General features: G+C 43.8%; 1 protein-coding gene across 2 annotated transcripts in view; it reads left to right on the forward strand.

The window, feature by feature from the left end:
- Positions 1-14,311, forward strand: part of si:ch211-212o1.2 (uncharacterized protein LOC492735 homolog) — a 122,609-nt gene that overhangs the window by 80,040 nt on the left and 28,258 nt on the right. For both annotated transcript variants that reach the window (XM_041191769.1, XM_041191770.1), the window contains one exon: positions 62-153. In XM_041191769.1, coding sequence (XP_041047703.1) covers positions 62-153 — 92 coding nt within the window. The remainder of the gene's footprint in view (positions 1-61; positions 154-14,311) is intronic.

A 14,311-nucleotide genomic window follows, 5' to 3' on the forward strand; every position in this document is an offset into this window, starting at 1 on the left:
CATTCATAGCTTCAGTCTGTGAGCTCATTATGGATCTTCCAATCCTTTCCATATTTTCCAGTTGCTGGGATTGTTACTGCGGATTTTGCCTCCGGCCTGGTTCACTGGGGAGCAGACACCTGGGGTTCTGTTGATATCCCTGTCATTGGCAAGGTGAGGGCCGACTGGATGAATAGCATTTAATATGTGCATTGTCTTGTGAGCATGCTGACATCTGGGCCACAATTAAAAATTGTCTAAAAATAAGTGCTTTGTTTCTGTGACCCAGTCACATTGTTACCTTCTCTTCACACACACACACCCTGCAAATGTTTCTGATCTTGTATTTACACTCGAACGCTAATTCAGAGAGCTTCAATGTAAATTGGGCATGAAGTGACATGAACCAAATATACTGGTGACTCCTAGTGTGCTAACGTCAGAATCCACAGAGAATTGCACTATACAGAGCAAGACCCTTTGCTGAGAGGATCTTTTCTCGAAAGGCTATTTTAAATGACCCAAAGATTTTGTTTGTATCAGATTAATTGAAATCAGCTTGTGGCTTAACAGGGCACAGCTGAAAGCTGCTGCAAGAAGCAGCATTCTAATGTAAGGAAGTTAGGATGAAGCTTTTAAAAAGGCTAACTTGCAAGCTGCACTCCATAGGTCAACATTGTAACTCTTGATTTGTATCAAGCATTGTTTTTGTAATAATTCTGTTTTTGAACTGTTTCAATGATGTGACTCTTGTGTTTCTGAAATTGTTTGAAAACATGATGTTTTCTAAAAATTGCGAGAATTAACCTCGCCGATATTTGATGCCTTGAATTTGGTTTGTGGAGTTTTTGTCTTGCAATGTACTTCTGATGATGATCTCTTTGAATTGTTTTGTGTATCCTTATTATAGATCCAATAATCTAATTGGGTAGTAAACAGGCACTAATTAATCTCAGTTGTACTATGTCAGCTGTACCTGTCTCAGTTGTACCATTAGGGGAAGTACTGAGTAAAGGCCCCCACAGGGATGGGAAATTAAAAAATGAATTACACTGGACCATTCTCGTACACCTCTAGTGGGCTGATTTCAAAGTAGTGTTGACAAAGGCCTGTGAACAGGTTGTTTGCCCCTCCCCCACTCTGTTTTCCAGGGATGCTGTGTACTGTGTAGCAACGAGGCCCAAGAAGGGGACAGGAAGAAAATGGCTTAGAAAAGGAGTCCTTCCTTCAGAAAGTGACAGCTGAGGCAGAGGGCAAGACTGCATGTACTCAGTGCACCCTCCCGCTGGATAACTCAGCATGTTTTTTCTGAAGGGATGTGATCACGTTACCAACTCAGCCTCTCAATCTTGCAATCAGGGGAAATAATTGATGGGAATAAAATGTTTATAATGCAGCTGGTGGGGCTGATTAATTTTCAGAAAAATGCCTTCATGGAAAAGCCAGAAATATAGGCCCCAAAGCAATGCTGCCTATGTTTGAAGGAATGAAGGTAAAATGGACTAAAGTTCAACATGGAACTGTTTTTTTTTTCCTCCTGGACTGCAGAATAGTCCCCAGTGCAATGCCTCATTCTTAGAGACTGGTATACATTACAGGCTGGAATGCCAATGATTTGAGCTGAACTTGACTCCACCTTTATTGAATAGAAAGTGAATTTAATTACTTTGTGCAGTGAATATTATGTGATGAATATCTTTATCTATTTGTACAGTATAGCTAACAGCATCAGCTTCTGTTGCTTCAGGAAACTATAACTGCAACAAGTGAAAAGCAATAACAGTTTCAGACATTGTTTACAGACTGCTTTTTCCTCTGAGTGTTCCTGCTGGTGTCAAATACCAGATGGAGACTTGACTATTTTCAGTTACCTGAAGGGGTTCTTCCTTGCTATTCTAGTGTGCTGGCTCTACTGAAATGGATGAGGGCATTGCTCCAAGGAGGCCCATACCTAGGGTTTCTTTCAAAACAATATTTGCTTTTTTAAAGACGTTGGCCCAGATCTTCTGGTAGACGATCAACCCAAGGTGGTGCGTATTGGGACCATGCAGAAGTCCTAACCTCCGTGGGAATTGCCCAGGAAGTTCAAACTCCCAATGGGCAATTCCTCACTCCATTGGATGCTCCACAAAAGTCTCTGACTCTTGCGTTAGAGACTTCGGACAGTTCCATGGGACTTACTGGGTAGTTGCCCAAGGAATGTTAGACAGAAAAATCCTGGTCTAGCTCCTGGGTAACTACGGAACTGATCCCTCAATCATTTCCACTGAACTCTGACTTCTCCATCCTAGCCACCCCCCGCCCCACTAACTTGACTACCTCCCTGACCAATCCCAATCACCCTGATTACCCCTTGACCCGACCTGACCAGCCGAGCTGACTACCCTTCCTGACCTGACTACACCCCCTCCCCAACCCACCTGCCCATTCACCAACATTCTCACTGAACATTTAAATTTACCTTCTGGCAGCTCGTGCCATAAAAAGTTGTGGCTTGGCTTTCCCCTGATGCTATGACGCTGTGATGGAGTTCTTAGTTGGGACTGTATGTTCTGCATTTCTGAAAAGCTTGGCTCCGAAGATCAACCAGAAATGCAGAGCATTGCCTGGGAATTGAAAAGCTCGAGTGAAGTGGGAGTCTGATGATGATTGCTGCATTGTGGAAGATCTGGGCCATTAATTAATGTCCCAAAGATATGATCATTCATTGCATGTGTACAAATCCTCAACATTAACTGTGTTAAACTGCTCCTCTCCAAAGTTTCTCCAGCTTGTCTGGGGCAAGAATTCAGAATGATTAATATTTCCTTCATCAACATGTTTATGGCACTTTCTAATGCTTCACACTCAAATGTGTGATTTTAGCAGTTCTACTGGACCAGGATTTGACTTGGAACTGTAGCTGTCTATTTGGGGATAATGGGAAATGCCTCCCTATGGTCTCTGGTAGACAAAAGGCTATGTTGGGCATGTGGCTCAGTTGGGGCAATCTGAGGGAAGGAGAGGCAGCAGAGGAGGAACCTTTGGTGACAGTGTAATGTTGGTTAGGTTCAGGTAGGTGGCCAATGGAAAACAATGACATCTGCTTTGAATAATGTGATAACAATCAGTGACTAAACAGAAGCATTTACATGAACTAAACTCTTAGTCTAGGTATATTTGTGTGATCCAATCTGGAACAGGAATTTTACCAGCTTATCATACCCCCCTATTATCTTACACTTTAATCATCTATTTGAAGTGTAGCATCTACTAAAGTCTTGCGTAGCAACTGATTAACATCTGCTTATTTGCACATCTCTGGCATAGGCATCTTTTCTGTAACCGTAGAATGGTAACAGCACACAAGGAGGCCATTCGGCCCATCATATCTGTGTCGGATCTCTGTAAAAGCTACTTAGCTAGTCCCATTCCCCTACCGTTTCTCTGTAGCCCTGCAAATTTTTTCTCTTCGGATGATTACGGAATTCCCTTTTGAAAGCCACAATTGGATTTGCCTCCACCCCACTGTTGGGCAGTGCATTCCAAATCCTAGATCGCAGCATAAAAAGATTTTTCTTTGTAACACTTTTTTTCCCCCCAGTCACCTTAAATCAGTGTCCTCTGGCTCTTGACCCCTCTGTACTCCTGCCCAGAGCTCTTATACTTTTGAATACCGTCATCAAATTTCTTCTCAACCTTCTTTTCTCTAAGGAAAGCAGTCCCAGCTTCACCAATCCATCCAGGTAACTGAAGTCTTTTTTCCTGGAACTGTTCTCGTAAATCTTCTCTGCATCCTCTCCAATGCTTTCACATCCTTCCTAAAGTGGACCAGAACTGGATACACTACTCCAAACCAGTGTTTTATAAAGGTTTACCAGAACTTGCTTGCTTTTGTACTCCCAAAGCCCAAGATTCCATTTGCCTAGTTTAACTGCTTTTTCAACCTGCCATGCCACCTTCAATGAATTTATGCACATATACACCCAGGTCCCTCTGCCCCTGCACCTCCTTTTAGAAATGTTCCCTTTATATTGCCTTTCCTTCTACTTCCTACCAAAATGTACGTGCTAAAATTCATACTAAAGAGCAGTGCAGCATTGATAATACAGCTCTTGCCTATTTCAGCTTGTTCTACCCATTTGTGCAAGTAAGAAAACATTTTTAAACCAAAAACAATTTGGTAAATTGTGTTCTTACTGGATATAATTTGAGGAATGCAGAGATGCCGGGCGGAACTTTTCATTCTGGAGACCAAGTCCTTTTGCTGTCGGGAAAGTTGGCATGATTCCCACCAGGCAGCAGGACGGCTGAACACAGATGATCTTCTGCTTTTCAGCTCATTAATTATGCATCAAAGAGCTCAGCACCGTCACCCATTACCTCACGGGGTTGGGTCGAAGGTCCTGGCGCCATATTTTAAACAGCATCCAGACAAGCATTCTCTGGGAGGAGGACACCGAGGAGGTTTGTGCCCATGAAACCCAGGGAAGGGCCGTCCTCCAGTGCTGCGAATGGATGAATGACCTGCTCCAGGGTAAGTGAAACACCTACTCACTGCAAACCCTCATCCTCATAAGGGTATCAGGCAGTCTAAAGGTTAGAGGCTGCAGGGATGTCACACATGACCAAAGGATGGGACATCAGCGCTGAATGTCTGCCAGTCACTTTAAGATCACCATCTCATGTAAGTTCCTCAACAAACAGCATCTAAATCCCTTACTGGGGAGGGCTCAGCAGACACAACAGCCATGCATGCTTTTGAACTGCTTATTCATCCATTGTGCTCACAGTCAATACATTTGTCTTTATGCAGTTCAAGATTTCAAATAACAAAAGGGAGAGAGCCATGACCGGAGGGGGATCTCTGGAGTTATGCATCCTGTCATGGTTGAAAGAGCAGGCCACAGAGCTGGCTGGTGAGGATAGGGATCATTCCTCTGTGGAACACAAGATCACCCTCCCCAACAAGCCAGTGAAGATCCATGCAGCATACATCAACAACATTGGACAATGACTGTGAGTGATCTTTAATGTATGAGCCTGCTTAGTTGATCACTAATCCTCTCTTCTCTCTATTCTAGGTACCAGTAAGGGGAGGACTTCCTCCTAGCTCCTAGGCCACTCCTGAGGAGGAAGCAGAAATATCCTCCGAGGAAGGATTGTCACTGTGTTCACCTGTGCCTTCCATCAACTCAGATACACGTGCTTTGGTGGGACCTAGTTCTAGAGAGTGGGCTTGGGTTCACAATCTCGTGATCACCTCACCAATACGTGTCAATAGCTTGTGGAGGCAGTGATGGTCGAGGTCTTTGACACTCGGATGACTGCTGGAGACCAGGCCCCTGCTGAGTCCAATAACAAGCATCTGGAATTGACCCTAAGAGAAATGTTGGAGATGCAAAGGCAGCAGGAGAACATCAGGCCGAGTTGTCAGTGGTCGTCAGACTGGAATGAAGGATGGAGGAATCATTCCACGTTCTGTCTGATGTTGTAGCTCAGTATGTGAGCGCATTGGAAGGGTAGCAGCCACCTTAGAGACCCAGGTTCAGCAGGTTCTGCCAGATTCATGTTTGGGTCTGTACACCATCGCTGTAGCCATGGGTAGGTTTCAACAGTGGCTAAGCAAGAGGGGGACGGGGCACCGCCACCCCACCCCCTCCCCTCCCCCTTCCAGAAGCCCCTTCTCAAGGATTCAGGGAGGGGCCATTGGGCACCCAAAGAGAGGAGGAGTGCCAGCCACGCACCCCAGGAGCATCTCCAAGGGTGCTGTCCCACTCCAACTCCCCTCTGCCAGTGGCCCCATCAACTCCAGGTTAGGCCGAGGAGGGTCCACCTGCACCAGAGCAGGAGATGCATAGGCCAGGGTCCTCAAGGCTTATGGCCACCAGAGGACATCTGCCAAAGTCATCTTAGACAACAGGGCATTGCAGTCAGCAGGCTGCTTCCACCTCTGCTGCATATGTCAGGACTGCAACTAGATGTATTGGTAGGGGAAGAAAACCTAGGAAGTTTTGAATGCACACTGGTGGCACAAGTGTTCACTCATTGTTTTGACTTCTCACTTCTGTAAATATTTGTTGCATTAATCTTTGCCTAAGTCTCATGGATTCAATTGATATTCAATGTCCTCCAGTCATTTAAGGGTTCAAAACGTAGACCCCTCTCCACTGCCGACAAAGAACTCCCATCTGGATCTTCAGTTGCATAAATTCTCTCTCAATCCCAGCACAGTGAGTATCCTTTATTTTGACATCTGTGACTTCAGGAAATGCACGTCGTCTATGAGACTGATAACTGACCAATACACCTATAGGCTTCAATCTCGGGCAGACATGTTTTGAGCTCTGGTGAAATGCTCGTCAAGGTTAACGATTATTCTGCTGTCATGCTGATATCTGTTTGTGGATGTCACAAGTTGTCCTTGAGACTAACGTTATATTCGTTTCTCCAATGTATAGTTGGCAATAGCATTTACTTTGAGCGGGAGTTCATTAAAAAAGTAGTATTAGACTTTAAGCCCGTAGGCATCGATGCTTCTCTGCAGGTAAATGTCGTGTCTGCGTTTAAGGTTGAATGTCATTCCATGCTGACTTCCCACTCTCCCCCCGCATGACGCTGAACTAGGGAAGTAAGGATTGATTGGGAAACTTAGTTATCTGCAAGAGGGTTATGAGTGTGTGATGTCAGAGGCGTGGGCTCATCTTAATGAAGCCATCTCCTTCCCCGCAGTGATCTTATGTTGGACCTGGATGGATGCTTAGCAGTGCTCCTTATGTAAAGGTAGAGCTCACAAATTGATCTGGAATTCATTGCATGACAGTGCACTCATTGAATTAGGGCATATGGAATGGATTGGCCTTTGAGCTGGAACATGTTGCGTACTGTTATGCTCTCAAAGCCATACAATTGCAAATCTCCTAAGGCCTCAGCAGGTTCTATGGAGGGAAGATGTTGTTATTGGCTGCTGTGTCAATAATGACTGGGCCAGGTTTCTCCCTAATGCAAAGGTCTTCCAGGCCAGAAACTTGTCAGGCTTTTGATGATTGCAGGGTCCTTAGTATTTGAACCCATCAAACCATTACCCTGGTGGGGCACACTCTGAGGATAGTACTTCGCTGCATGACGTAGAGTTAAAGGTCAATGCGTCCTCATGTGTGAAAAGCGATTGGGGGGCAGTAGCAAGGTGGTGCCTCTACGATGGCATAGTGCTATCGTCGTTGGACTAGTAATTCAGAGGCCCGGGTAATGTTCTGGGGACCCAGGTTCAAACCCTGCCATGGGCAGATAGTGGAATTTGAAATCAATAAAAAACCTGGAATTAAAAGTCTAGTAATGACCATGAAACCATTGTCGGTTGTTGTTTAAAAAAAAAACCCATCTGGTTGACTAATGTCCTGTAGGGAAGGAAATCTGCCGTTCTTACCTGGTACATGTGACTCCAGACCCATGGCAAAGCAGTTGACTCTTTAAATGCCCTCTGAACAAGGGCAATTAGGAATGGGCAATAAATGTTGGCCTAGTCACTGACACTCATATCCCATGAATGAACAAAAAAAAAAATTATGCATTGATGAGAGCTGGCGATGTGACAAATGGAGCTCCCTCTTGAGACAACCAAGTGCAAAGTTTTAAAGATTGGCCTGTGCCTTACTGAGCTGATGTCACACTGACATGAGTGCATCCCTGTGTGATTTAGCATTTCAGCCATTTAAAAGCTGCCATGCACACTGACTTAGTGGGGACATGGGTGAAGGGACTGTGCTATGTTGAGTTGCTTAAGGACATGTACTAAGGGAGTGCTAATCACCTTTCACAGCAGCCACATGTTGCAAAGACTACTCTCCCTTCCAAGGATGACCCTATCATTAGGGCATAAGATGACTAATGCTACTTCCATGATCATTGTGAGATTTTTGAGCTTTCGTGAGATGTTCAAGCTGAGAATGAAGGCGTTGTTGCCCCTATGCATTGAAGGCTATAAGTTATTTTGGTGAAAACCTGCCTTCACCTTAATCTTACTGGAATCTTGTGGCTATAAGCTTGTCACGGGCACATCTGCCTCATCGTGCCCATGCAGTGGCATCCTCATGTTCCTTGTCTGAATCCTTGCTCTATTCACAGCCATCCCCTTCAACATCCGCCTCATCCAAGGAGATGCCTTACTCTTCAATTTCTCCCTCAGGCAACACATACCCCCCACCAGCAGCACAAGGTTATGCAGGGCACAGCAAACACACTCTCTCTGTGGTGAGTATTAGAGAGCACCGTCTAATCAGTCCAGACATCAGAAACGCATCTTCAGGAGCCCAAGCACTTGCTTTATTTAAGGACCTTGCGGCGGAATGTATAGCCTTGTATTTCTCCTCATCTGCACTAAGCGGACAACAAATGGGCTTCATCAGGTGGTCTTCTGGGGGTACCCTTTGTCCCCGAGGAGCCAACCCTCTAAGCACCGAGGTCCCTCAAAGATCTGTGGCACCTGTGAATGTGTCAAGATGTAAGAGACTTCAGAGCTCCCTGGGTACCCAGCATAAACATGTAGGATCTGCTTTCTGTGATCACAAATTAGCTGGACGTTCAGAGATTGAATTCACCAATTGGCACAGCTTTAAAAGACCATTGGTCTGAGGAGCAAGTGGCAACTGGACCACATGTAATCCCAGATGCTGTTGAGGAGGGAAACAATCTACAAAGACGTGTGGCAAGGGTCTATAGAAGACAGGGCTCACAAATGGAGATGAGCGAAAGACATTTATGTTTTTCTGCCTTTGTCATACCCCACCCTGGCAATGCAAGGTTGTGTGTTGCCTGAGGTAGAAATTGAGGAGCAAAGTGTCCCCTTGGATGAAGAGGATGTTGAAGGGGATGGCTCTGAATAGGGCGAGGATTCAGACAAGGCGCATGAGGGTTCCAATGCGTGGGCATGATGAGGCAGATGCATCCGTGACAAGCTTATAGCTACAAGATTCCAGGAAGATTTAAGGTAAAGACAGGTTTTCACCAAAGACACTTGTAGCCTTCAGTGCATAGGGCGCAACAACACCTTAATTCTCAGCTTGAACATCTCATGAAAGCTCAGAAACCTCTCAATGATCATGAAAGCAGCATTAGTCATCTTATGCCCTAATGATAGGGTCATTCTTGGAAGGGAGAGTAGTCATTGCAACATGTGGCTGCTGTGGAATATGATTTGTACTCCCTTAGTACATGTCCTTAAGTGACTCCACATAGTGAGGACGTGGGTGATGGGACTGTACTAAGTCAGTGTGTATGGCAGCTTTTTATGTCTTTGTCTTTAAGATAGCCATTTATGAATGTCATTGGCTGCTGCCAGAGACCTTTCAAGGCCACGTGTGCAGGAAACCTGAGATCAAAGTGAATCTCTCAGCTCTGGCAGCCTGCCTTGCATCATCCATATGGAACTGGACGCAATGGTCAACTGTATTGAAAAGGGTATCTATCACCTCCCTTGTGCATGTGTGTTGTCGATTGCAATTTTGCGCAAAGATCCCCAGTGGAGCCCTGGAAGGTCCTGCTGACAAAAAAAGTTCAGTACAGCAGTCACCTTCAAAGCAACTGGCATGGGATGCCCTCCAGATCCTGGCAGCATTAGTTCCTCCGGGAGAAGGTGGCAAATGTGAGCTACCACATCCCTGGACAAGTGAAGGTGCATGTGGCACTGTCTTTCATTCATCTCCATTTGTGAGCCGTGTCTTCTATACACCCTTGGTCATGCCACACATCTCTGGATTTTTTTACCTCCTCAACAGCATCTGGGATTACCTGTGGTCCAACTGCCACTTGCTCCTCAGGCCAACTGTCTTTTGAAGCTGTGCCAATTGGTGGTGGACCCTTCTCATTCTAATTACAGCTGTCAACAAGGCTGCATTGCCTGTAGCCTGCATTCTCACTCCTTGTATCTGCGAATAATTGGGTTTGACACATCATCAAGTAGCATCATTGCTACTTCCCCTTGAATGGTTCTCCTCCATCTCCAAGCAAGGGATCCAGTGTCACGCCCTTGGTCTGCCCTCCGTCTAGATGTGGCATTCCCCAGACCGCCCCTTGGAGACTAATAACATCCTGGAGGGCCACATGTGACTGAGCATCCCCCTTAGGGATGACTGCAGGTTCACAATGAGGTCTTGATGAGGATCACTATACATACCCATGTTCTATAACGCATAGGCCATTGTCAGCTCGCCTCTAGTAATCTAGACACTAACTTTTGATACTCTAGTCTTGTACTTAAGTCATGACTGTAAGCATGGTGCCTTGTAAGTTGTGACCGGTGCAATGGGAAAATAGTGTCCATTTAGCTTCTGTGCAGCAGTTGTAGCCCTTGATTGTTTGACCCTCCTTCCCTTTTCACATCCCTCTCTGAGGATCAGATAGCCATTAAGATCAACCGCACTGCAGCACCAAGTCTTAATAGATTCTCACCTGAATGCCCACCATTAGTAAAAGAGCAAAGCTTGTTCATTGCACAATAGACCCTTGAACCCAACACTCAGCTGAACCCTGTTCTCCTTGGCTTGAGCAGGAAACTGTGAAGTATCTCCCCCATGACTTTTCAGCCTTCTGACCTACAAAATCCAGATACGTCCCCTGAATGTTACTGACCCCTATGTTTCCCAAAACCATGACTCTAACCCCCAGGACCAAATGTCTTAGTTTACTGACCATGCTGTACACACCACTCTGTGCACAACCATCACTGCCCAGAGAGGCCTTCCCCTGCCCAAGACCGGGGCCAAAACGTGTGCCATGCAGCGCCCTCTATATGGTCCTTACAGCCCCTATTACAGCCTTTTAAATATGCCCCTGGCAGCGTGGCCTCAATCCCAGGACAGGCTTTCAAACTTTCATGGACAGTCTTTGACCCTTCCCCCAGTCCTGCCTCTGTCTCACCTATCCCCTCTCCGCATTTCTCACTAACACCCTCCGACCCACCCCACCCCAGGAACAGAAATCCAAACTATTTTCTGCTAGCTGGAAACTGACTTTTTTCATTCATACCAAATGAAGTGCTGCTGCCGGCCACAATTCCACCCATAGGATTTTATTGCTGCAAACTAACTGCCAGGCTGCAGGAGAATAAAATCAGTTGTGACACCAGAGTGGGGAGCAGGTTTCAGCAAGTCTAGATCACTGGTACCATAAGGATAGCTGGAAAGTAATGTTTTTAGGTAAAATGCCTGTGTTTTATCAGAATGGGATTTTTGCCAGTGCTCTCTTTATAAATTAAGCCACTTAACCATACAGTGTAACACTGAGTAATGAAGTTGCATGCTAGCTATGCACTATATTCACTAAAGCCTCCCAGCACATTGGATTAACACAGTGGGGACTTGATGTGATCCCTAATTGCCTCGGAGAACTGTACCAGCAGTTCTTACAGTCATTAGAATCTTTCGCACATAGGGTCCAACCATCAAACAATTAGACTCCACTTGTAGTTATATACAAGTTGGCATTAGTTACAAATTTGGATCAGAGTTATAGCTGGTGTAACTTTGAAAAGGACTTTGGTCTGGTTATTAGCCATGTACCATAAGTGGTCAGTCATTGTGCTAGGTTATCAACAACGCTCAGATACATCGAGAATATTTGATTATTAGTCAAAATGGGTTATTTTTACCCCTCGTTTATAACTCATCAGTAAATTCAAAGTTTGAATATTGTGTTACATTGTAGACATTAGTCTTCAAAAAGAGTTTGATACATTGGATAGAGCTCATAGAAGAGTTGCAAAGATGAAACTTCTACAACTGAGCTTATTTCAGGGAAGAAAACTTTGAGATGGAGGCTCCAACTCAGTGATGGATAATTTAAACTGATTAACCTACATAACAGATTGTGAGCATAAAAATAGTGAGCCTCCTGCAAGACTGCAGATTAGAATTTTTTTCAACTAGCAGAGTCATGAACATGTAAAATAGAATCAACAAAAGCAGTTAATATTAGGTTGATTGTCATAAAAGTGTTGGATAAATGCCTGCTGAAGAATAGCATTGAAGGTTTTAATGACAATGCTAAGGATAGAGGTAGATGATGAAATTATGTAACAAACCTATAGCGACGATGGAGGCGTTTGTGGAATGCAGCTGGTTAGAGTTGGATGGCTGAGTAATGATATTGAATTAATGTCTTTGTTTTGACTCCATACCTTTTGAGGGTAAGAACACTGTCAAGAACTTTATTTTCTTCTGTGCTCTATCTGTGCTAAACCATCTCCCTTAAGATTCAATGGCAATTCAATTGCATAGATTCAATGGCAAAGCAAAATGTACATAATGCATGGGGGTGGTGAAAGAGGTTTTGTGGCCTCATAACATTTACAGTTATCTAAATGCTGCAGTTATTACTTGCATTGGGATTTGGAATAACAACTTTCAGTATTTGACCTTGTTTATTGGACAGATACTGAATACTGACTGGAGGCAGACGTCTGCATAAACTCTGAGGCATTTGTCTTGTGACTCCTGACACAAACCAAATGCAGCCTCTGTTGAGCTGAAAACAAACTGGCTTGAGGAATGTTTTCCTATCGTAAGTTTGCTGAATTGTTGGAACAGATCAAACTAGGGCTGTATTGCTGTACTGTTATGGCCTTTTTTTTCTTTCTTTCTTTGACATTCAAATTTTCGGTTTGTCTTTCCGCTCTATTTGAAATTATTTGTTCTATGGGCTCCAACATGCTTCTGCTTTTAGTTTGCCCTTTGTGCACTCATAGATCATTTTTTATATTCTGTATTTTCTTAAGGGGCTGGCTGAAAACTTCCTTTGAGAACACCACCTCTTTGTCATAGTGACATTTAAAAAGTAAATACATTCATTAAAATAGAATTGCTGCAAAAGGGATATGCTCCATTTCAAAGCAGGAAGGTGAGGGAGAAGGTGACTTGAACTTTTTTGCAGAAGAGTATCACATGACCTCCATACTTCACCAATTTGTTTACTCCCTCTTCTCCATTCATCATTTGTTATCCTCATTGATGTGCCTCCTGATTCCTTGTTTCTGCTCAATCTTTTCACTGCCATTTGAGAAGCCACTGCCCAAGTCTTGTATAAGTTGCAGTGAGGAATCTGGTACAAGAGTTTCTGTATAACAATGATAATGTGCACCCAATTTTCTCTCGTGCTTTGAGTAAAGATGCAATACTTTTCACTCAATATTTTGATTGCCCAGATTAATACAGATTACTTTATGCACTCGCTATGCCACAGTTCTTTCCAGTCTCAACACTTTGAGCAAATGATGCACATAAAATGTCAAGATAGCAAACCATATTTGTGAGCAGGATTGTGAATTATTTTAATCGACAAATCAATCAATACATTTGTGTATACCACAAGCCTGTAGGAAGTATTTGGAGTGACTTACGTTTTAATGGAAAATTTGCTACTTACGGAAGGGTACTCACCTAGTTCATGGAAGATATAGGTACAGATATTTTCAATGGTTGCAGAGTCATACATGCCAGTCTTCTGTATTTAAAGTTTGGAGTGCCAGGAAACAACTCTATTCTCCACCTCACTACCTGCCCCCACTACATTCAAAAGTACGATTTGGATTCACTTTTGGCTCAGCTAAGGATTGAAGAGATTCAATGATGCTATTGTAAGGTTCATCAGTTCATGAAAGTGCATGCAGAAGTACTTTAATTAATTCTACTTGAGAGGCTAACAACATCATATCCTCCTTGATTGCTTGTTAAAGTTTAACTTAGCTGCCTTGTATGGAATCAATGGCCACTAAAAAAGCAGTCATTTGATTCTGGATTAATATATGAACTTGTGTTCCAATGGAGAAGTAGTGCAAAACTTCAGTGCATTTGGCAATGAGAGCAATTAGATTAATAATAATAGGAGCAAGCTTTTGGCTGAGTGGTACCTTTCCCACCTGTTAAGTTGGACCTACCTTATAGGTCTAATCTCCCTATTGGTCAGTATAAAAATGGTTACAACTGTAGGAGAGCTGTTCTTGGTGTGGCCTCAGACTGTTAATCAGCTTGCAAATCATTCCACTACCTCAAGCTATTGCCCAAGGGAAGAATGCAGATATGAAAATTATTACAATAATATCAATGTATACCAAGTGAAAAATAATCTCACTGTACACTAAATGAAGAGAATGGGCAAGTAACTGATATTTGTTTAAGGAAGAGAAGCATAATCTGGATAACTGTGGATCAGTTAGCCTAACATCAGTTATGAACAAATTCTTTCCATCGATAAAGCGTTGTACTCCAGGTGTCAGTGCTGGGAATGCTTTTGTTCTTTGTCTGTAAATAGATGATTTGGACTTTGAAAAATGGACACAATTTCTCATCTTATTAATGCAACT

This window comes from Carcharodon carcharias, chromosome 7, assembly GCF_017639515.1.
Source record: "Carcharodon carcharias isolate sCarCar2 chromosome 7, sCarCar2.pri, whole genome shotgun sequence".
NCBI lineage: Eukaryota > Metazoa > Chordata > Chondrichthyes > Lamniformes > Lamnidae > Carcharodon > Carcharodon carcharias.